Raw genomic sequence first — 24754 nt, forward strand, 5'->3', positions numbered from 1 at the left:
GTATCTGTGGAAAGTTTGTCACTGAAGTGTTTTCCTCTACTGAAGAGGGCAATGTCCCTGCACTTAAAAAAAAATATATCCTAAAATCTGACATTCAAACGTACGCCAGCTAAGTTAGATTAGGTACACAACTAATTTGAAAGTTGTGTCAGAATACTGGCAAAGAAACCTGAAATCTGCAGCGCAAAGTGGACTTTGGATGTAAACCAACTAATGTGCACACACTGTAACATCATAACAAATGATATAATGTATTTCACAAATATTATCAGTGTCAGCCACTGCCAGTTAGCTTACAAACTAACAAACAACATAAATAAAAGATGCAAACTACACGTATCTTTCTGATACCTTGCTAGTCACTGATTTTGGTGCACAACAGACTCCTGATCTGAGTCTGGGTCTGACTGAGGCTCAAACATGTGTGCCTGAAACTATCAGATGTGTCCTCCAATGCTAACGTTAGCCATTTTGATACGCACTGCTCGTTCACTGGTCATCCTAGCACTAATCTCACAATTTGTTTTCACTTGTTGGCTTGGGAGAAAGCAAAAGGCAAAGCCAACTATGAGTAGCAAAGTTTGGCGGGGCGGAGGCCAGATCCAGAATTTCTCAGCGAGGGAGAAAGTACATTTTTCTGTAACCCTTGTTCAGAGTTTGTCTTTACTTTTTATGTGGAAAAAACATGTTACACAGCATATTTATCATAACAGAGCATTTATACAAACTTAAAAATGTTTCTGGAGAGGGACTTTGATATTTAATTATAGGCATATTTCAGTATAACTTAGTAGTTGGTAGAAGAGTTTATTTATATACAAGAAATTATTCAACCTGTTAGATCTTCTACCTCTGTGTTATTGAACTCCATTTTTGTCCCAAAATGGTAACAAACACATCAATAAGCCACACTGTTGCACCAGGTGACATGTTCCTTCATTAAGAAAAAACACACTTTAGCTTATTCCCTCTAAATTACACACACGCCATCCTGAAAATAGACCAGAATAAATGTGCTATTTCCTCCTTTTTTAGGAAATTACTGAGCCTTAAAAAAATTAAACCAGATTAGTGGGCCATTTTGAAAGCTGTATGGCTTTGGTAGGAACTAACGGGCTCGGGCTGAGAGCCAGTGTCAGTTTGGGGAGGTGAGAGACGTATTATTGCGTTACTGGCTCTGACAGTAACAAAAATATAGAATATTGTCAGCTGTATCATGTAAAAATATACATGGCATTTAATTGCTTGTCCTCTATGTGTTTTTGCTGTCAAAGAAACCAGCTTTTTCACTGTGTATGTGCAGACCAGAGTGTGTCCAGTGGTAATTCCCTACTCTTACAGGGTTTCGTGGGTGTAATTTTAGGTTTTGATCCAGACTTCTCTGTGATTTGGCCCAAATTATGACTGCAGTGCAGGTTGTAGAGCAGAAGAAGCAGAGCAGGTTGTTTTTGGGATACTGTGTCAAATTAGAGGACTACAGTTTTTCGTGTTTTTTTTAAATGGAAAACTGGCTTCATTATGCTGCTTTTTAGCATTTTCCCTCCAGTGTTAATAAATCTTTTGCTGCGTTGAGCTGAATATGAATGATGACCAGACTGGAGAGGTGGATTTTAATAGAATATAGCTGTGAGTTGTTTTGGGGAATAGGGGGAGCATAAGATTTACTTTCCACAATATACATTTCAATGAAAAGAGGTGTCACTTTGGAGGTCAATACTGCATAATGATTAAAAACAATAAACTGCGTGACATTTTTCTCATGAGTTATTAACAGCATAAAGGTTATATATCAAAAAGTCCTGGAGCTGCAAACAGTGAAGGTGGATGAGCAGAAGATTTATTTATAAAGATTTTTTAACCTTAATTGTAATTATTTTGTTAAAGTTTTGTGCCAAAACAGTTCTCAGCTGTGTGACATCTGTAGAGTAGTAGAGTTTTGCCTATTTTTTTCTGCGTGACACATGATGTTTTCAGCAAAAATGTACAATGAAATTGGTCCTTTCATGATCGTATAACGCAATACCACCTTTTACAGCAGTTTTTATGTCTAAATCTGTCAGAGATATGAAAAATATAATATAATATATAATATAATATATAATATAATATAATATGGTTTCACATATTAGTGGAGTTATGGCTTTTATATGTGGAAATACAGTAATTACAGCAGCAAGCAGCACTGCCACAGCACTGCAGTAGTATCGCTGTCTGTGTGAAAACTGCATGAATGCGAGCAGCAGCAATTCAGCAAAGTCGCCAACCCAGACTGCTAATGCAGGCAGTGTGATCGAGATGTTAGCTTCTGTTTTGGCACTTCTGTTTGCTTCTTCAAACTAAGAGCATGCAAACTGACATCTACTGCATGTAATACACTGACTATGGATAAATACTTTGAACAAAAATCCAAACTATCCCTTTAAAGTCCTGTGTGTTTTAGAATGGATGAGAGAGGATGGTGAGGCACTAGTAGGGTGCTGCATGTTGAAGTAACGCTTCGCTGGATGCTGCTTCCACTGGCATTAATCCTCTCTCAGTGTGAAACGGAGCTGCCTGAGACTCTTTGTGTGTGTGTGTGTGTGTGTGTGTGTGTGTGTGTGTGTGTGTGTGTGTGTGTGTGTGTGTGTGTGTGTGTGTGTGTGTAACACTGGAGTAGATTAGATGTCTTTTCTCCTCAAGCTTATTCAGACTGCCTGAGAAGCTTTTGGGGTTTTGGTAAATTGCCTTGAGCAAGAAAGAAGATAATAGTGGTGACAGCTCTGCCTTTATTTAAATTGGCCTCAGGCTCATAAGCAGTGATTTTTTTTGTGCAAATATTTACATTTCAGTCATTTAGCATAGTCTGTTATCCACAGTGAGTTACGGACTGAGTTTGAAAAGATTATGTGTCCTGCTCCTGTAGTTTCAGTTGAGCCTGCACTATTTATCAAAGTGGTGTTTTGGGGATTTACCGCTGCACCGCCATAAAGATGTTTAAAAGAATGATGGAGAACAGAGACTGAGGTATCTTAACTTTCAGTCCCTTGAACAGTTCAAACAACAAAATGGTGCATTCTACACTTAATGTAGTGGACGACTTTGGGGGTCTTACTTGGTTTGGGGGTTAAGATGGTGCTCTTAAACCACAATTTTTTTTCTTGTTATCTCTCCACCAGCTGTGCTTAAAGTAGGTTTTCAGTTTTATTGTATCTACTGCTCACTTTACAAGTAGTGAGTGGACACTTGACTTTGGACAAATTTGACCATACAGGCTTTTGTAAGGTCCACTGAGGATCAGTATGTTACATTGCTGTTAAGATGCTGTCGGACACATTTCTGCTATTTTTGTCCAATTTTGTTGTGCTGTCAACGTCTCACAGCTGTGAGCTAGTGTAGGAAGAGACAGGTTGCTGATGTGTGATTGGTTCTGGTGTCACTGGGTGTCGGGACACTTCACTGTGGACAGTGATTTACTGTAGTGGGCGGTTCCCTCTCCAAACCCCACCGGCTCTCCTTCAGAATAAATATAGAGCTGCCTGCTTTTTTTAATAAGAAACCCAATCAGGTGGTTTCCTGACCTCTTGCTCACACACACATTCATACATTCTTACACACACACACACACACACACACACACACACACACACACAGAGACACAGACAGACAGACAGACTGCATGTCATGAGAGACATTCCTCATCATGTCCTCCTGACCCCGTTAAACATAACCCACAGGAACCAGCACATTTGCTGTGCACCGTAGCAGAATGAGGATATTGTTTACGTGTGAATAATCTTGTTTGTTGGCCGTATGTTAACAGCCAGCCGGTGTTTGTTTGTTGTGGTTTCAGCTCTGACCCATTTTGTAGGAACTTTAATAATTAATGGCTTCAGAGGATTCCTATAATGAACCAGGAAGAAAGCTGTGGTATTTGAAATTAAGTTTGACTTATATTCAAACACACAATACAATATTCAACAGAATATTTTGAGTAATTCTGCAATTCTTAGTAATTCTTTAAGCACAAAATGCCAACATTACTTATTCCCAACTTCTGTATCACAAAGAATTTAAGGTTTTCTTTGTTTTATGTGACAACAAATTGAATATCTTTGGGTGCTGGACTGCTTGTCAGATAAAATAAGTGTATCAATGTCATCATCTTGGGATTTAGGATAGTGTGACTGCTGCTTTTAATAATCATTACAACATAATACTGTCTTTTCATGGAACATTTCACAGATTTTGGTGATAAGAAATAAGACATATATTTATGTGTTCTCTGGATTATTCCCCTAGTGAAGTGCAGTTCTTATGTGATGGGTGAGAAGCACAGAGGTGTTTGTCCTGAATCTTTTCTTATCTTTCTCTTTCCTCTGTGTCTCCAGTCCAGCCGAGTCACGGCAGTGCTGCGGCAGCCGCTGCCCAGCAGGGAGGATACGAGATCCCGGCCCGTCTGAGGACCCTCCACAACCTGGTGATCCAGTACGCCTCCCAGGGCAGGTACGAGGTGGCTGTGCCCCTCTGCAAACAGGCCTTAGAAGACCTGGAGAAGACCTCTGGACACGACCACCCAGACGTCGCCACCATGCTCAACATCCTCGCCCTTGTTTACAGGTGAGTCTGTCATATATTTTTTCTTGGCCCTGGTTCTGACTGTCCTGCAATCCAGGAGGCAAACAAGAGTTTATCTGCAAAATTACTAAAGGACTAATAATACAGGGAGTGCATGACAAGGCAGACTGTTTCACCTTCCTCCTTCAGTTGTGTAAAAGTTTAATATTCAAATCATAAATCAAAATCGAAATGATTAAATCAGAACTGGGGGCATATTTTGTGGATTTATAACATGAAGTTAGATCGAGATAAGAGACTTTCTTTGTCAAGTAAAACATCAACAACATATACACAGTGTAAGGGTTAATATCTAATTATACCTCTGCTTTTTAGGACTGTGCCCCACTAAGAATGATGCCAGTTGAATCAGATTTGGTTGTTATACATGAATATTTGGCTATTGGTTCATTTTTTTCCCCCTATATAGAGACTGAGGGTTTGAACAGGGCGTTCAGGATGACAGTGAGATTCACATAATAGAGGCAGATCTGAAATTTGCAAAGACATATTTTGCTGACACTAAACATTGAACAAAGGTAGACACCGTGTCTGTATCTTAGTAGAAGGCAGACGGTAACGTTATTTTGGAGCCTAACGGGACAAAGCCTCTCCTCCTCCAGGCAGCTGAATCGTGTCCGCAGCTTCCTGTACCAAAACAACAATGTGAAAGTGAAGAACGCCCACTCTGCAGAAAAATCTGGAGAAAAAACTTCCCCAGAAGTAGTGATTGACAGAGAAAAAAACAACAAAGTTCAAAATGACTGCCAACTTGAAGCAGTGTCAGTCGACTGAGGAGTCTTTGATGATACGAACCTCTGACTTTCAGGAGACAGCCCTGCAGTTTTTACATCACACAGTTAACACCAATAAAGCAAAAGGCTTTACCAGCTTATAAATCGTTTCAGTCCTGGGCCACTCTGACTGGTTTACAAGCCTTCCAAGGATTTCAGAACGGAGTAGAAGCCTGTTTATAACTGTTTTATTACATGACTGGCTAGGCTTGTAATACTAATGAGATGGAAGTCACCAGCACCAGCCTCCCACTCTTTGTGGAATAAAGAGATTCAGTAACTTAAAAGATGAAAAAAATCAGATATACACTGAAATGCTCTTCCAGGATATTTGTAAATATGATGGGGCCAAACTTTGCATATGTAGAGAAAATTACCCTCCCAGCTATCCCAGAATAAGATCCCAGTTAAATCTTGGCCATTATTTTTCTATATTATCTTTACTCTTACTCTTAACTTTAAGGGCCAGATTATGATGACCACTGTAATGAGTGAAATATGACCAAGATGATCGTTGTTGTGTTTTCTGTGTAGATTTCGGTGTATTGTATTTTTTTTTCTACTGCATTACTACTGAATTAGTCTGTTGTTTACAAGTGCTTTGAAATTATTGCCAATTTATGTAAAAAGAATCAAGAGAAAATTACTTCCACTTATTCTCACAGAGTTCTCACAGATAATTGTTACGGCATGTTGTCTCTTTACAGCACGCTGGCATGTCCCTTGAAACCTTTCGGTAACAACCCTTTATGGATTATGTGACAGGCCTCTATAGGATCTCCCAAATGATAGTTGGATGCCTTTCAACGTCACAAGTGGAACATAACAAACATAGCAGACACAGGCAAAGATTTACAGTACAGTAATAGAACTGGGGAGGTGGTAATTTCCCAGCTCAAGAAGAGAAGAACAAAAGAATGACACACAAGAGCTGCAGGAGTCGGACCCGTGTTTTTCTTTTTTACTTCCACAAATCTTATCCCGTGAATAGTCCCTGCAGTGAATAGTCAGGAATGAGAGAGCGGGTCGACGTGCTGTTAGCAGGCTGTTGCAGTAACTGTGGGAACTGCTGCAAAGCTATTTGGTCCATGTCACCTGACAATAATGGGCTGTTAGTGGAAATTGTTAGCATAGTTTATGTGTCTTTTCTCGGTGTGCTTGTCTGTCTATCAGTGTCGGTGTATTTCTGTCTGACTCTGTTTGTTTCTGTCTGTTTCAGGGATCAGAACAAATACAAGGAGGCAGCCAACCTGCTGAATGATGCTCTGGCCATCAGGGAGAAGACTCTCGGCAGGGACCATCCAGCAGTGAGTACATCTGTCTCTGAATTACATCAGCGTTATTTGGCTGTGCCTTTTTTTTTCTGGACAGTATTTTTTGTGACACTGCTGAAATCAGTTTTATCTGAATCTCAGTTCAGTGTAATTGTTTGAAGAGTAGATTGTCCTTACGGTCAGGCACAGAAAAACATGCATAGATACTTAAATCAGTGCTTAAAATTAAACAAAATAACACAAGTGATATTTTAGCAATGTCATCCACCTGTGCACCATCATTAAAGGAATGATGTAGGATTTTTGTATATGTGTTTATATGCTTTATTATTATCATGTGTGTATGATAAATATGAAGCAACAGCAAATGAGCAGTTAGCTTAGCATTAAGACTACAAACAGATGACCTCGCTCCATCAAAAAAACTACTGAAAAATCCCTAAATATCAGGTTATACCTCTTTTTTTTTTAAATCAAAAACAAAGATTAAATCTGATAAGTTGTGGTGTTGTGAGGCGTTTCGTGCAGCTGCTATTTGGTTAGTGTTGTGTTTTTTTAGCTAGAAATAGGCCTGCTGGCTTTTTATGCCAAGCTGTTGGCAGTACGGCTTGGTATTGGTACACAATACCTGTAAGGAACTGACTAAAATAACCCAATACCAAGTGGAATTGAAACGTTTCCAGTCAAATGATGCCTGCAGTTGATTCTTTCTGCTTTAGTTGTCTGACCCCCGTCAGATCAGCAAACTAAACCTTTAGATTAGATGTCCTTTATTGTCTTATTGTATTATTGGCTTAAGTCAGCACAACAAAGAAGACACCACAAAAGATAACAATATATAAATAACATTAAAGATAAATATCACAGTATAAAATATGATTCTATAGGTAGACTTCTGCTGCTGCCACGGTCAGTTTAATTCCTGCCCAGTGAGCATGAGCTAACACTGAGATGTCCTAAAAAACTCACACTGTGTTAAAACCTTTAAATAACTATTACAGACACTATTCTATTCAAGTAATAGCTATCAAATGAAGTACTCTGTTGGTATTGGTATCACTTTAAGAGTACTGATATTGATGCTGGTATCATCATTTTTAAATGATAATCAGCCCCAGTTGGCAGTAGCTTCATATTTACATTACAGTCAAGATAGTAGTATTGATCATTTCATTTTGCTCTCTGCAAGCCAATAAGCATATTTCACAAAATGTTGCGCTATTCCTGTAATATAAAGAGCTCTAATGACGGATTTCTGTCTGTAGTGTAATAAACTCTTTAACCTTTGTCTATAGAGTTAATGGAAAAAAGAAAATAAGAGTTCTTTATCTTGTTAGAGTCACTCTGTTGTTACCCCGTGCTCGTCAATCCAGACCTATTTTTGGCTGCTGCACTGTCCCGGTTTCCCCCTCAGGGGATCAATAAAATTCATTTAAAAATATTCTACCCTGCTTTCCTTCAGGTAACACATATAACAGCACTGACAGCCCTAATAACAGTGCAGCCAAAGTAGTGTTTGAATTACACTTTGGAGGCATTTATCATCATTAAAGAGCCTCTGAAGCTACGTGTGAGTTTCAGACTTTAAAGTGGTGCTCCTAAACACACTGCCCACTGAGGAAGAATACATTTATAAAAGTCTAATGTTAAATATCTTAAACCTTCTTTAAGTAACAGAAGCTTTAACTGGTTAACAGTCAGAAAATAAGGTCAGGTTGGGAATTAGCTTTCCATTTAGAGACCAGATGCTGCATTTTCTCCATTAAACACTTGAATTTTTGGTACTTCTTAGATGCAAAAAGAGGGATAATTTCACTGTTTTAGAAATTAGGTGAAAATCTTGACAGTCTAAAATGAAACTTTTCAAATGCAGATATAAAGTTTGAATGCTTTTCCAGTGGAAGACAGTAGTGTGTGACACCCTAAAGTCTCTTGGGACGTGTTGGCTGTGTTCGGGCCTTCTATCTAATACATTTTTAATTCCACCTCTTCTAATAACATTTCTCCCAAACACCTTTTAATGTGTTTGTCTAGGATTGGGACTGCAGTCCTTTGACCGGCACAATCAACACAGACGATTTCATAAATAATTGACCCGCTCCTGTTCTCAGACTCCATTAACCTCTGTCTGTCACTTTGACTGTAAACACACAGCAGGTTGACTAACTGTGTTAACCCCAGCAGGTCTGTCTCTCCACTGTCTGGACCTCCGCTTTGTGACACTGAGGTTAGCCCTCTCATCTGGCCACCAGGCCCTGATCCTTCTCTCCCACAACAAAGTGATTTTTTTTTAATCGGTGATTTTTGTCATAATAAAAATCAGAGTTTTGGCAACAACAAAGCCAGTTATCTGACGATGATTCCTCTCACTATATTTGTCATTTTAAATCCAGTGCTTTGCCTCTTGGTCTTTTCCTCCTACAGTATTTCTGATCTTCTTAATATCTCAGTTTCTTCTACGCACTTTTTTTCCCCCTATTTTGAATGTTTGCTATTTTGAGCTGGTTCCAAATTTATGACAACCAGGTATTCATTAAGAAACATGATCCTGAATTCCACTCCTAAATGCCTTGATCAGATTTGATTTTCCCCGGCGATGAGCGTACCAACCATCTCACGTTCATTGTGTTTATGTGAGAGCTGAATGGTCTGGAGCTTTGCCAGTTTGGCGGCACGTGAAGGTTCAGCGTTGGTAAAGTGACTTTTGGCTATGAAAACTGGCTCTTGGGAAGGAGGTGGAGCTACTGTGAAGGGTGGAGTGGTTACTGAACCAAAGTCATCAGTCTGTAGTCTTTTTCAGGGAAACATGTGGAAATAGTTAAGAACCCTCAGCTAAGTGCCGCTATGCCACCAGTGAACAAGAGGCTCACAGACAAGAAAACACTGATTGAGGTTTGTTCCTACGCATTGAAAAGCACTTTGAAGTATCCGGCTCTCGAGTCTCCTGTGTGGGATCCTCGCAGAGAGGGTGCCACCTGCAGACAGAGAAACCTAGAGGAGGGGGAGGAACCGATCTGGACCTGATCTGCTTTTTGACATAACAAACACCACATTTAAACACTGAGTATTTCAGAGGCTCTTAACTAGGGGTCAACTAGGGTCAAATATCGATTGATTATTGCGGTCAATATTTGGCATTTTTCTAATTATCTGTTTCGGCATTTTATTTTAATGATGGCTGATAACGTTTAATAATTAAAAAGTGCAAAGACAGTGTCAACATGGGGGAAACACTTTGTAAAACCTCAGGGAGCTATTTTTATGTATTCCTTTTTTATCTAAATTTTCACGTGACTTTATTAAAAAAAAAAATCTACTACTATCTAGTAATCTACTCTGAACCACTTATGAGTACTGGAGTGAGTCAAGTGGCCTCTCCTGTGACCTGTGCAGAAAAAATATTCAGTCACATTCAAGTCAATAGGCCTTGCGGTTTTATTATTGTTGTTGTTTTCTCATCCATCTTAATATGTGAGTGACAGAACAGAAATGCCTCATTACACCTCTCTGCACCAGCCACGTAGTGGCTCAGGCTTTATGATCATAACTGTGTCCAAAAGTATCCATTTTGAAGTTGTTTATTGTATATTGGGCTGTTAGTGTTTTCAAAACACATTTCAGCTTACAGCCATAGATCTACTGGATTAACATGCCAAGTAGCTGGTACAGACCAGGGGCAGGCCAAGGAGAGGGTTTATTTAAAGATGTACCATGCAGGACTTTCCTAAGAAACAATATATAAGCTCACAAAAAAGTAATTTCTCACAGTCAGTAAAATTGTGTTGCATTGTATTTTTCTTCAGAGACTCTGGTCTCTGCCTGTATTTTCTTATTTTCTACTTATTTTCGGGACGTTTGTGGTCGTGTACCACCACAGTGCTCAAGGGAGGTCAAGTGCAGTAGCGTTCTCATTCTGTCCTTCATTTCCCCAAATATGCCATTCTCCTCTCCTCCTCCTCCTCCTCCTCCTCTCTATTACTGATCCACTCCTGAAACAGCTCCCCCTCCTCCAGTCACTTCACCCCTCTGCCCTCCTCCCCTCTTCCTCTCCTCCCGCTCTGCCCACATGGCGTCCAGAGCCTGAATCAGAGATCAGTGGTGACCTCCAGGCGTTTCTGTGTTCTCCCTCCTCCCGAGTGCACAAGATTCATCTCACATCTGATTGGGATCAAATTTCAGCCCCACCATAATCACTTCCTGTTTCCGCATGTCTTCTTCCTCATTGTTAATTACTCTTTCACCAGATCAGTGGCACTTTACTGCTGTGGCGAGGCCTTGCGGTTGCACTCGGGTGAAGATGATTGAAGCTCATCATCAATTATGAATGAAATGAAATAATGAAGGTGTTTGTGTCCCTCTCAGGTCGCCGCCACCCTCAATAACCTGGCTGTCCTGTACGGGAAGAGAGGGAAGTACAAGGAAGCAGAGCCTCTGTGCAAGAGAGCGCTGGAGATCAGAGAAAAGGTAGGTCAGAGGTCATCAAACACCGTGACAAAACAGATTCAGAAGGAGTTAAATGATAGTATGGCTGTTTGTACTTCAGAGCCAACATAAGGTTGTTTGTTTCTGCACCAGATTTAAAACTTATAGTTTCTTTCTTAAGTTAAACTTTCCCCTAACTTTGAGAAAAACTCTGTGTCCTACTTATGTATGCAGCAGTCAAACACTAAGCACTGAGCATTTCATTCAAGATGTCTCCATCAGTCACTGGATTTACAGGCAGCAGAGTGAAGGGCAAACACTGTCAATACTGTACGCCCTGTCAGGCTTCCTGTTTTAGCAGTTACAACAGTGAGGGATATAACACTGCAATGTCTTCCACTTTTTTTAAAACAAGTGATTGAATGTTTAGTTTTAATTTATCAAAAGGACAGCGTGCAATGACACTGATCATTTACAAGAAATGAAAAAACACTAAATTTCATATGTCATCTTGCAACTAACAGACTGACGCATTACAAACAGTCACAATACAGAATACACATAATGTAAATGCTCCACACAACAAAGGTTAGCGGGCTCATACCCAACAGCACAAAATACAACATGATATACACAACAGCTTCTTTAAACTGAAGGTAATCTGCACTGTGCAATACAAAAGTCAGCATGAAACACCCAAAAACCACATTAAAGTGACTGATGCAGATATCTTTCACAATAAAAAGTATGGGTTTACAAATTTACACTTAATTTTGATAAAGAGCCTGGTTTTTCATTTCCTATACTTTTTCCAAATAACGAGCTAATCCAAATGTTTCATATGTAAATAACCAACTTAATCTTTGTGAATCGTCCACATCAATATCTGTTTTTATGTTACCAGAAAAAAAAGTGTACAGTTCCACATGAAAAGGGCAGTAGAAAGAACTAATTTGGTTGTAGAAGATGAAGATACCACCTTCCAAACTCAAGCTTCAACATGTAGAGAAATCTACAGCTCTAAAGCTAAAGCTTTGATTGGACAATTGCTGTTTGATGGAGGCATTTATGAATGATCAGTTCTCTTAAAGATACTGTGCCTCTATGGTAGATTTGAAATATTTGATGCCAAAAAATGACTGAATTATATACAAACATAAAACAAAAGACCCTAGAATATCTAATATCTGTAACTGTAGTTTTTTAAATCCATATTGTGCCTGACTAAATGCACTATTAACCTGACATAAGTATTGAAATGTTGCATTAAGTGGCCTTCATCGTGCTTCCTTGACTCCTTCCTGCTCCTCCCTTCGCTTTGTTTAAAGATTTGCATCATGTCTGTTTATCACAGGGGAGATCATCATTATTTTGTTTGACCTCTAGTTTGGTGCTTACAAAGGTGCTGCTCAGCAATCCTGGAAGTGCAGAAAACACTTTTTATTCACGACTTTGTATCCGTCCTCAGCTCCTGCCTTTGAACAAAGCCCTCCCTTCACTCTCCTGCTCGCTCCTCTGAGAATGAGGCGTCAGCTTTGGTTAAGCTGAGCGATTTCATTTTTTTCTTATGCTACTTAAACTCGGACGATAATGCGCTCCCTTAAGCTGAAAGATTTGAGTTTTTCGTGCTCAGGCTAGGTAGCTGCTGCAGAGTTGCTGAATCAGAAGGATTCGTTTTTCCTGCAGTTTTTCCTTTTTATAGAAGCTCAGGAAAGCTCAGCTTTAACTTGAGTTTGGTGGGCATCAGGGACAAACGGGGGGGATGAAGCTGTAAACTGGTATTTAAGATTTTGACTTTTCAGTATGTTTATTTGACATGAAATAGAAATAGAATTGTTTTGTTGCTCTTTTGTTTCTGTGCTTTAGTCCGCCAATGAAAATAGGTCTGAAAAAAATCACATTTCCTCCTGTTTGAGTTACATTGGATAAAATGCCAATGACCAGCTTTTTTAGGAATTCACTGAGCTTTTTGATTTTTTCACATTTTTTGACCTGTTGTGAAAATATTGAGTTCCTCAGTAAGAACTAATGAGCTCAGGGCTGAGGCCACATCCATATCAATATGCTTTCATGTTAAATGGCTTTTTGAAATGAAATGCACTCTCCGCACCCACAACCGTTTTAGCAGAGTTTCAGAAATAATCTCTTACCAAGCAAAAACGGCTGAAAATGCATATCACGTACTCACGTAACCAGGCATACACGTGCAAATGTAAACAGGAAGTAGGTTGTCTACTCTGCAGATAGTTGCTAACAGAAAATACAACGGATATGTTGAAAAATATTGAAAAATAAGTCCGGAGATTTACTCTTTTGGACAGACAAAGGGATGGAAGTGTTACTGAAAGTAACACTAGTATAAAGAGGTCAAGGTGTGTTTAAAAAAGCAAATATGGCAGTTCAACTCAAAGCGTTATCAATCACTGGAGGAAGACATTTTACAGGAAATTAGTTCTCATACAAAGACAAAATGGCAAAAGTTATGTAGACCGAGGTAAAGCGTTTTGACTCATAGTGACTAATAAAATCCATCAGAAAACATGTGGGTGTTTGCATCATTGCTGCCAAAAGTCAGTTTAAGCCCATTCAGACTAAAATGCAACCACAGAGTTATCAAACTAAAACAGTGTGTGGTTTTTTTTACACAGACAGCTTGGGGAAGTTTAGAAGTATCGAGAGACTAATGCATGTTGGTTTTAATCCTATTAATAGATTAGCTGACATTAACAAGAGTATGTGATTTTGCACAAAATAATAAAAACTTGTCTCAAAATGTGTGAAGAGAAATGAGAAATGTGTAACATTTCTCAGATGAAATTAGCAGCCGTATAAGTATCTTACACTGGTTATCTCTTTCCCTCAAACTTCAGGCACTAGATGAGTATTTAATGAAGTCGGTGTTGAACAGAGCAGAGAAATTGACTGTCTTAAAACTTCAACAACAGCCAAAGTTTTCTTTTCTGCTCAAATGTCCTTGAATAATAAACTGAAGCCCGACCTGCTGCTAGCTGTTTCTTTGCACCGACGTCTTTGTTGAAATGTGTACGTCTGTCTCATAGGGATAGAAACAAATCCCTGAATTTTTAAAAATCCCCATATTCGGTGAACATTTGGGTAAAACACAGATCCTGTCAGCACTCTGTAAGTAGAGATGAAGGTAATGTTTCTAAGAGCTTCCCAGAAACCACCTCAGACTGCGGTACTTTTTGGTATTTGAAGACATCCATCAATAATAAACAGGATCAGTTCCTCGGCGACCCAGACCTCGCCGCTGGCGCGTGGCTTATGGCAATCCTTTTCCAGCTAACGATGTTTATACCAAAGCTGTCAGATGTGTCAGGCTGCGGAGGAGGAGGCGTGGGAGGCCAGGACTGAGTGAATGCTGTAGGTAGATACCTCTGCACCATCCTAAAGATCACAGACACACAGAGACTGTCGGTCTCCAGCAGGGAAGGAGCGGATCCTGTACGGGTTTGATCTCAGACCTCCTGCAGATTTATACAGCAATAATCTGACGCCAGAAATTCCCAGAAGGAATAACTAAGAACTACTCTGATACTTTTCAACTTTGCACAACAATTGCCTTTTTTCTCTGTGTTTGCTCTGCTGTCTCTCTGTTCATGTCCCCTTTCCCCAGTGTTTTAACCCTTTTAAACTTGGTAAAACTGACTTGATTGGTTTGATTTCTTTAAAAAAAAATGAGAAAAAAAGCAATGAACAACTAAAAAATTAACCCAAAAATGAGCAAGAAATTAATAAAAAAGTACAAGACAATTACACGAAAATATCCCACAAAAAAGGAAAGTGAAAATAAATAAATAAATAAACAAGTAAATATGCAAAACCAATACTAGAAAATGACCTTGGAAAAGGGCCAGAAAATATGTTTGATCTGTAAAGTAATTTAAATCATATAATTATGATAATTAAAAATATATTTTTCTAAATATTTTTTATGATTATTTACTAAAACTACTAATTTCTTTCAATTTGTGGGACATTTCTTGCCAAATTGCTCATTGCTCTCTTTTTTTTAATTCTTTTTCAAAAGAAAATCAAACCAATATGCTCAAGTTTCAAATGTTTTAATATTCGTAAAAGGCAACTGAACGTAGCATAAGACAGTGATGTTGATCCAGTTTTCAAAGGGTTAAAAAAGTGGTTTCTCAGTGCAGCAGCCAGTAGAGAGTACAAGCTTTCTCTAATGTTCTTTTCTCTTTTACATTCTCTCCTCCGTCATCCTCTTTGCAAAGCGATGTGCCAGGAAGGAAAGTGGGATTTGAAATTCTCAGCTCGTCTCCTCGTCTTTCCCTCTCTGCTCTGCATTTTTCTCTGTCCCTCTGTGATCTCCCTCTCTTTGCTGGTCAGTCAGATAAAACCTTCTCTGCCACCTCGTCTTAAATGATCCTCCTGCATCTTTTTCACGCTCGCTACACTCGCCTCTAACGGCGTTAAGCCTCCTCAGCACGCAGCACACACTTACACCGCTGTCACATCCACATTAATGCAGACACATCCACTTAAGAAGATTTTTATATGGTATTTCTACTTCTTTTGATTATGATTTATTTTCTTTAAACCATAACACTTTGTATGGAGTACAAAATAAAAAGAGACAGCAATACAAAGGTGAACAACCAGAATAGATTATTAGCACAGGCTGAGTCATTTCAAGGCAAAACATCACTCTGAAAAGATTACGTATTGTCCTGGGTTACCTGTCTGCAATAATAACAGAACTTTAAACATGGACAGGTGGTTTAATTATTTTGGCAGGTATTATTCTTATTATTCTCGATATTGTTTGTGTTTTTATATTCAAACAATGTATGATATTCATCCCTCAGGCAATCTTCATAACAGAAATTACAAAACATGCTATTCCTCTATAAACCTTTGTGTCCTCCTGGTTTTTCAATAATAATAATAATAATAATGATAATAATATATTTATACAGAAAACACCTTTCGGAACAAGTAACAAATTGCTTTACATAAAATTAAAAAGACAGTAAATACACAGTTAATAAAATATTGTGATAAATACATGATAATAAAGCAACAGTAAGTCATTAAAAACTTAGACAAAAAAGGTAGGGAAAGTATATAGGGGGAACAAGGAAGGGAAAATTCTATTTTAAAAACTATATTTATAATAACCATAATAACATATTTTGAATAATTTAGCATAAAGAAAGCACTTTTTTCTTTTTTAAAAAAAATTAACTCTTTTTCTATTTTTGCATGTAATTTCTTGTTGTCTTGTCAATTTTTTGGTCATTTCTTCTTATGTTGCTCTTTGCCTTTTTTCCCATTTATTTTGAAAAAAATGGCCGATTTGGTCAGGTTTCAAAGGGTTAAATAAATGCAACAATTACTGTTAATGATTTCTTGGTAAATAAAAATGACCTGATTTTTAAAAAATGTCTTAACCTGAAAACAAGCCAACATTGTACAACATAATCAACATGCTGGTTGAAGTTGAAATTGGAATCATAATAATACTGAGGTTTCTTCAAGAGTGAGTAATGTTAGATGAGGGATTTAGGAATTCTGCGTTTAAAAAGCGGAAGATTACGAATAGCCTGTGCTGTAGCTCTGTGCAGACAGGAGACCTTTTTCTGTGTGTTGCTGCAATGATGTGTTTGTCCACTATACTCAGCTTTTATTTGATTAAGCAGGTCAGTAGTCTCCAGGTCGAAATCTTTTAGGAGACACCTTTGTAGTTTAGAAGGTAGGTTAAATTAAAGAGAGAACATCCTTTATAGGTTTAATTCCCAATATTGGGTCTAAAATAGCACACACTAAGCAGGTTGTGTGCACATTGCTATTGTGAGATTATTTTTATGTCTAATGTTAAATTAAGCCCAAACTTAAATATCAGTGACATTATAAACAAGCCATAGCAAGCAGTACAAGGGTCAATGCAACCTGGCAACAGATGTAAGAAATGTTCCCGATGGCACACATACAGTAGGTTTATCTCCAGGGAAATCCAAAATTACAAAAGTAAACCGCTGACGCTGAGGGAAATTCAGGGGGTGAAGTAAAATAATTATAATAATACCTCAGGGCTTTGGAAGGACCTGCCTGAGGAGAGAAGGCTCGCAGAATTAGTGACTTCTTTTAAATCACTTCTTAAAACCCATTTGCTTTTGTGTGATGTTGTCTTTTTATTTCTTTTATTTCCTTTTTTTCCCCTAGTTTCATCTCACTTTTGCTCACCAGGACTGTTTGGCTGTTTCTGCTTTTGCTTTGTCTGTCACTGCACTTTGTAAACTCTGTTTTTAGAGGTGCTATACAAATAAAGTTATTATTAAAAGAATTATTAACCAGTTTTTAGTGAATTCTCAAGTTTAAGCCACTCATGAATTATATTTGTTGAACTAACAGCTGTGGCGCTTGCTCTGTTGGTCTGTTAGTTCATAGAAATGCCAACCATTTGGCAGTCCCAGTTTTTGCCCCAGGAGGTTAAAATTTGGCATAGAGGTCACAGCTATTGGAAATTGCACTTGTGTCAGAATAGAAACTGCAAAATAACTGAGCATCAGCTCCAGCCAGAGATTCACCTGGTGGTCACAGCCTGGTGGTAGTTTCTCACCCGTAAGAAGAGCTGTCGAACAAATGGCCCAATGTGAAACACAGATTGCCCTTTAAAACTCTGACTGTTGTTTTTGCCCCCCTGTCTCCACTTGCTCCCGTCCCAGGTGCTGGGGAAGGACCACCCAGATGTGGCCAAGCAGCTGAACAACCTGGCCCTGCTGTGTCAGAACCAGGGCAAGTACGAGGAGGTGGAGTACTACTACATGAGAGCGCTGGAGATCTACCAGACCAAACTGGGCCCCGACGACCCCAACGTGGCCAAGACCAAGAACAACCTGGTGAGGGTAGGGGCAGGGTGGGAGCAGCGTTTAGTGATGGAGGAAAACAGCTTTGGTCAGTTAGGATATTTTAATATATTAATAACAGTGTGTCAGTTTAACCCTTAGGGCCCTCTTCAATAGTACACACACGTATCACTCTGGGCACATAAAGCACTTTTGAAAACAAGCTTTAAAAGATATTATAAATGTATTTTTTTGTTTGGTTGTTTGTTTTACCAATATTAGTTGTAATCATAAATATAAAACGTTCATTATTCTTTTATTCAAAATGTATCTTAGTTAAACTGCAGTGATGGATTACTGATTACTCAGCGTGACATGCTGACTCTTAACATTTGGTTGTGTTTCTCAGGCGTCCTGTTACCTGAAGCAGGGCAAGTTCAAGCAGGCTGAAACTCTGTATAAAGAAATCCTCACCCGCGCTCATGAGAGGGAGTTTGGCTCTGTTGACGGTACGATATGATAAAAAACACAAACACAAACACACACACACACACTTACATTTTGGACATTTCAGCCAGTATCCTCTCATTAACAGTGACTTAAAATAACACACACAAACAAATCTGTGCTTCTTCAGCAGCCCGCCCACTGCTCTCTTCCTCTAATGTAAAGGTTAATATTTTCACGCTGCTGTTAACATTTTGGTCGTTGTAAACAAAAATGGCCTTTAAGCTGAAACATAAAAACCTTACTTCTTCAGAGCCAGAGTGACTTCTTAAAACTTGTCCTCTTTCCTGCTGTTTCATCTCAGCACTGATTTATGTCTTTTCATGTGTTTCTCTGCAGATGAGAACAAACCGATATGGATGCATGCTGAGGAGAGAGAGGAACAAAGTAAGGTGAGCAAAATCTCTTCATGTTTTCATTTCTTATTAAAACTTTATATAGTTGCACTCTTTCCCTCTTTATATTGCAGCTACTGCACAAAAATTTACCTCAGTATAAATTTTTATGCCAAAGGCTTTTTTTTTTTCGGGTTCGTATGTCCTATTCTTGCAAATGTCTCAAGAATGCATGGACCAAAGTTCTTCACATTTGGCATGAACGTCTACTCTGACTCAAGGTCACGGTGACCTCTTCTGTCTCAGTCTTGTAAACACAGTATCCCGAGAACACCTGGAGGGAATTTCCTCAAAGTAGGCAAAACATTCACGCAGTCTCAACGATGAGCTGATTAGATTTTGATGGTCAAAGGTCACTTTGACCTTGCGTCAGTCTCATTCTCATGAAAGCAATATCTCAAGAACACCTTTAGAGAATTTCCTCAAATTTGGCACAAATGTCCACTCTTCATACTCTAATTAAGACGATTTAACACAATTTTCTAGTTGAATTAAATAACAAAGTGATGACATTATCTCAAAGGTCAGCTTCACTGTGACATCATAGCTTTGATCTACATTTGCTACATTTGCTCTGCAAACACACTTTTCTGACCATTATTCAATGTCAGAACAAGATATTTGGTCAGATACTGAATTAGTGACACTAATCTTTGGTGTCAACATGGAAACGGTGCTGATTGTAGAGATCATCTGTGTGTGAAGCATCCATGTTTTCACAGACATGGATGTAAACTGTAAATGTAACTTGACTGGGTTGCAGAGACAAACAAATACATATTTTATATAATATACATATTCTTTGATGTTGTTTATACCCACATTTTGGGTATATTTGGTGTGTTAATGTTTATCTTATAATAACTTTAAAAAAGGAAGGTAAAAGTAAAAGAATCAGTATTTAACCACATCTAATTTTAACATCTATAAACGCCAACTCAGGACAAACAAACGCACGGAGATCAGAATACTTAATAACACTGACGCCAGAGTTAAACTACTCTGACAGCTTTATGATCGTATTTAAGATGGAAGGAAGGATTGACTTTACAAAGAGTTGGATTAGCAGATTAAGTCTCGGTAATAACCACCCAGTTCTGATGGTGTGAGTAACCGAGTTTATTTTCGTCTTGCTTTAGAAGGTTTCAGGGAAGAAATCCTGACTCCACTGTAATCCCACCACTAAACACCCCTTCATGTTATCTTTGATGGTATTAGAAAGAGCCTCTAGTTTGGAAATGGGTTAATTTTCATCCTTTTAATGTGCAAGTTACTTCATGTTTTAGTTCATGGAGCCAAGCTGCTTGTCCAGACCTAAAATGTTCATATATGTACATGTAGATTCCCTTGAAGCAGTTTTGAACCTGGGTTTTGTGTTTCAGGGGAAGCAGAAGGACGGCTCACCCTTTGGAGAATATGGAGGCTGGTACAAAGCCTGCAAAGTCGACAGGTCAGTTGATTTGATCAAGTCAGTGTTTGAGTGAAGATGGGCAGTAAACAAAGATTGAAAATTTTTAGATTTCCAGATGTGGTTTTCAGTGTCTCGGACCCTTTAAAACAAAGTCATGCACACTTACTCTTCCCTGGTTGTGTATGACTACTATCTGTAACCAGCTGAACCAAAAATGTATCTTTGTTTTTATTTTTAGGGACCTGAAGAGGCAAAAAATAATAAGAATCCAGTAATTTTCAAAAAAAAAATTGCAAAGTAAACATAGTTTTGTGTAAAAGACATTTGGGGTTTTCTGGGTTTTTCTTTTGACCCCTCAGAAAGTTCCAGTGACCCCTTTAAGGGCTCTTATCCCCAAAGATAGGAACCACTGCTTTAGATTACATCTGAGATTTTCTTTTTGTTTGAATTTACATGTATAACCCTTTAAAATATTGTCTAACAAGGTCAACTCTTCATATTTGCTTTACTAAAACTGTGTATATAGGTTAGTTTTTTTTTCTTTGCCTCTATTTTTCTAACATATTTTTGTTTGTCATTTTAATTATTGTGGTTTGCCATTTACAGAAGATGATTGACAAAAACGAGAAAGAGCAAACCTCGGTGTCATTGTTTTGCTTCTATTGCTTAGCCCACACATACATGGGTGTTTTTAAAACGTAGCTTTTTTGTGTTTTGACCTTTTGTTCACATGCAAAACGCACTCTGAGTCACTGAAAACAATAAAAGCTTTGTAAAACTCAGTCAGTGGTGAAGATGTTCAGAAACTGTATTGTCAGTGTCAAATACTGGGAGATCTGAGTTTTTGGTATGTGATGTCAGAGTGTGACCCATTATCAGCTTTGTGAAGTGTCACACCTGAGGTAAAATTTTGGCAGATGTAGCAAAAATAGTACTGGTCCTAACCATGAATCTATTATAAATCTGGATACAGCCGTGTGGGCGGGGCCTCATTCATTTCTATGAGAGCTGCTCAGTGGCACACGAAGCAGAGAAAACTCTTTTCCTGGTTTAGAAAAGTGTAAAATACCCAAATCTACTGGCCTAACCTCCTAACCTTGCTAATAGGATTTTTTACATGTTGACATATAAATGTACATTAACTCCTTCATTATATTGAGGAACAGAGGCGTCAGAATGCACCACAGAGGTCGCTGCTTCAGGTTGACCTTTAGTTGACCTATTTTCGGGCTTCTTATTGGTCAATATTCTCTCCTTCTCAGCAGATTTAGGGTTATGGTATGTTGCAGCCTGTTGCTTTTGTTTGCTATTTAAAGCACTTCAGCTGTGTTTTTTTTTCTTTTCATTTGGACAAGATTTTTGTATAGCAAAAATGTCTGCCAACGATTTTTCTATTTTTTGGGGATAAGGTAGGGAATGTTTTCAAAAATATGTAGAAGTGTGAAGAATAAAACAGCTTAATCCAGATGTATCAAATGGTGTATTTGTGTGGTAAATGTGAAATATTGTTATCTCTAAATCAGTGAAAATACCTCTTTCACCAGAATGCTTGATATGATGAGATATTCCTCCTTGTTTTTGCAGCCCAACAGTGACCACCACCCTGAAGAACCTGGGCGCCCTCTACAGGCGGCAGGGCAAGTTCGAGGCGGCCGAGACTCTGGAGGAAGCTGCCATGCGTTCCAGAAAGCAGGTGTGGTCTCTGAATGGTGTGACTAATAACGCAGGATTCCTCGCTGCGGTTAAAACGTCTCTGTCGGTGCTAAATCTGCAGAGATGGTGGCAGATGAAACGGTTCAGCTCAGCATGAATGGCAGATTAAAAAGCAGAAAATGTTCAATCTGGTGTAAAATTAGGGATGAGATGATAAACTCGGGATGCTGAGAAGCCTGGAGTGCAGCTTTTAAACTGCCTCTGATGGCGTGTTACTAGACCTCATGTGGTTTCCTGTGGAGATGAGAGGAGGGAGAATCCCTGCAGCTTGTATCCTGAATTTCCTTCCAGGATTTTTATGTCTCTCAGTTGGGAAGTAACAAATACCAAATTAAACTGGATTCTTGTGGTGGTGCAGCTACATTTACAGCTGGAGAGAGTTAATAGGTTTAGGTAATCAAATTATAAATATCAGCGTATTGCCTATTAGTAAATCAAACTCATATTTAAGGCTGTATTGTTCTGAGAAACTGAGAAACTGCATCATTTACTGTACTAAAGTACACAGCTTTCACTGTAAGTAGCAGATAATAGAGAAATGTAGTCATGTAGAAGAAAATATAAGCAGATTTTAAAAATACTTATGCACTTTCTAAAAGGAAGGTAAATTTTGAGATTAAAAAGATTAGATTGCCTTTAAAAGATTCAATAATTCTTCAGTATTTATAATGTACGAGGAGGAACCTTTTAATAAAGATAAAATAACAAGCATTTAGACACAGACAACGTCACCGTTCTACAGTTTGTTGTGCCACTGGATGGTGTTTTTCCCCTCTTGAATAATTTACTCTTCAGTCCGGCTCGAAGGAAATCGTCTTTGCATCCGTCTGCTCTGTGGTGTAACACTATCATCGTCCAGCTATAATTAAGCCAGAGGCTGCATGACTTTGTCAACTTGTTTCTCCTCCCAAATTAGCTCTCAAACAAGCATTTCTCACATGAAAACTTCCCACTGCATTCAGATATGTGTTGTTTAATGTTTCTTCACTTCAGTGATTGAGCTTCTTGTGCAGAGTTGTCAGATTCATTTAGTTTAACATGTAAATTTGAGGATGATTTTGTAATTTTCCAGCTGGTTTTGAAACCAGTTCTAGTTTGGTTTTAGGAGCTTTCTTTGGACATGAATACAGCACACTCAGAATATGTTTCAATTAGGTTTTTAATCACAGTTTGGACACAAAGCATCTAGCCTGTCTACAGTCAGCTTTGTGCGTTGCACAGAAGCCAACTCGCATATATTATATGTTTTTCTATTTTTCGACTCCACATACTCATTGAGAACTTTGTGTTTTTTAGCTGAGTTTTTTTCTTTTTGTTTTCTTTAACTGACTTTGCTGAATATGTTCAGGTGTCTTAATGTAAGGAGTGTGTTTGTGGGCCTTGGTTCACTGCAGCAGGTGGTAGAAGTCTATAGCTTTAATATTAATTGGATTGAATGAGTTGGCGCTTGTTCCTGTCAGCTGTGCCGTGTCCATGTGTGCGACATTGTGCTGAAGCTGCAGGTGGCAGAGATGTTCAGCTTTGGTTTAATTGGATTAGTTGAATTGACATTTATTGCTGCCTTGCGTATATGTGTATCTCTTTGTTCATCAGGGTCTGGACAATGTGCATAAGCAGCGCGTGGCGGAGGTCCTGAGCGAGCCAGAGGCCCGTGAGAAGCAGCGAAGCCGCGAGAGCTTGACCTCCGACACGGTGAAGTACGAGAGCGGGCCAGACGGTGGCGAGGAAGTGAGTATGAGCGTGGAGTGGAACGGGGTAAGTACAGTACACAGCCCTCGACACGTTACTGAGTCCTCAGACATGTTTATATGAGAAACAACCTGTTTCTTTCTGGACAGAAGCCACATTCAAACAGATAAAGGATGATAAACATGAGTCTTCAGAAAATTAATATATAACTGTACTTAGTACAGAGAGATTTATAACACGGTTCCCTCAGATGTGGGGTCTTATCAAAGAGCGAATCATCTTCAGATTGAGGTCACATCAAGTTGGTTTGGAGTAGATTATTTTACCTTTTACCGTACACCAAATGACTTCTCAAGAGACGTCACTGTCGCAAACACAGTTCCAGTGTCAGTTTAAAATCAGTTTTGTCTCAGCTGATGCGTGCTCCTGTGATCTTGATCATTTGTTGAAGGTGGGCGTAAAGCCCCAGACACACCAAACCAACATCAGAGAACTCGCAGCAACCAAAGCCCCCCTGCTGAGTCACATTGTCAACACCAGCAGACAGCGGTAACATTGAACAACTGACCGTCAGCTCGGTGTGTCAGAGCCTTTAAACTCAAAATCAAATACTTGACAAAATCAAATATGTTTGATATTATAATTTTTAGTGTTGAACAGTTTCATATTTTCAGATTTAATATGTAAATTGATATTTTTGACATCACTACACTAGGATGTTTTGATCAGTAGTCATCTTTACATGATAACAATTTAAATGTTAAAATCAGGTTTCCACTGGTTTCTGTCCAGAAAGATACCATGAGATTCTTATCACAGCCACTCTAATGAGAAACATCTCAGTTAAAACAGTTGTATGAAATCATTTTGTGCTGTGCAACACTGATCATGCTGATTGACTGTCAGTTACTCTCCTGCAGTAGCTTTTGCTTGTACTTCACTGTCACACTGACTTGGATTAATGAGTAAAAAGCTGCTGGATCTTAAATCTCTCACAGTAGTTTCCTGTGCTTCAGTCGTAGTGTTTTAAATTTACATAGCGCTTTGATCGTTTAAACTCTTACTGTAGAGCTTTCCAAACTAACTCTGGCTCTTAAGAATCTGCTTTCACGGCAGTAAAGCTCCTCTG

General features: G+C 38.7%; 1 protein-coding gene across 6 annotated transcripts in view; it reads left to right on the top strand.

Annotated features, from left to right (window-relative positions):
• Positions 1 to 24754, top strand: part of klc1a (kinesin light chain 1a) — a 61020-nt gene that overhangs the window by 15725 nt on the left and 20541 nt on the right. For 3 of the 6 annotated variants that reach the window (XM_042500863.2, XM_088087844.1, XM_042500866.2), the window contains exons 5-13: positions 4368 to 4596; positions 6607 to 6694; positions 11024 to 11125; positions 17791 to 17964; positions 18320 to 18419; positions 18757 to 18809; positions 20195 to 20262; positions 21808 to 21916; positions 23530 to 23664. In XM_042500863.2, the coding sequence (XP_042356797.1) occupies positions 4368 to 4596; positions 6607 to 6694; positions 11024 to 11125; positions 17791 to 17964; positions 18320 to 18419; positions 18757 to 18809; positions 20195 to 20262; positions 21808 to 21916; positions 23530 to 23664 (1058 nt within the window). Of the gene's footprint in view, positions 1 to 4367; positions 4597 to 6606; positions 6695 to 11023; positions 11126 to 17790; positions 17965 to 18319; positions 18420 to 18756; positions 18810 to 20194; positions 20263 to 21807; positions 21917 to 23529; positions 23692 to 24754 lie in introns of all 6 variants that reach the window. The other 3 variants (XM_042500862.2, XM_042500864.2, XM_088087843.1) reach the window with 1 other exon arrangement.

The sequence above is a fragment of the Plectropomus leopardus genome, chromosome 14 (genome assembly GCF_026936395.1).
Source record: "Plectropomus leopardus strain MGB_pleo_1.0 chromosome 14, ASM2693639v1, whole genome shotgun sequence".
Classification (NCBI taxonomy): domain Eukaryota; kingdom Metazoa; phylum Chordata; class Actinopteri; order Perciformes; family Serranidae; genus Plectropomus; species Plectropomus leopardus.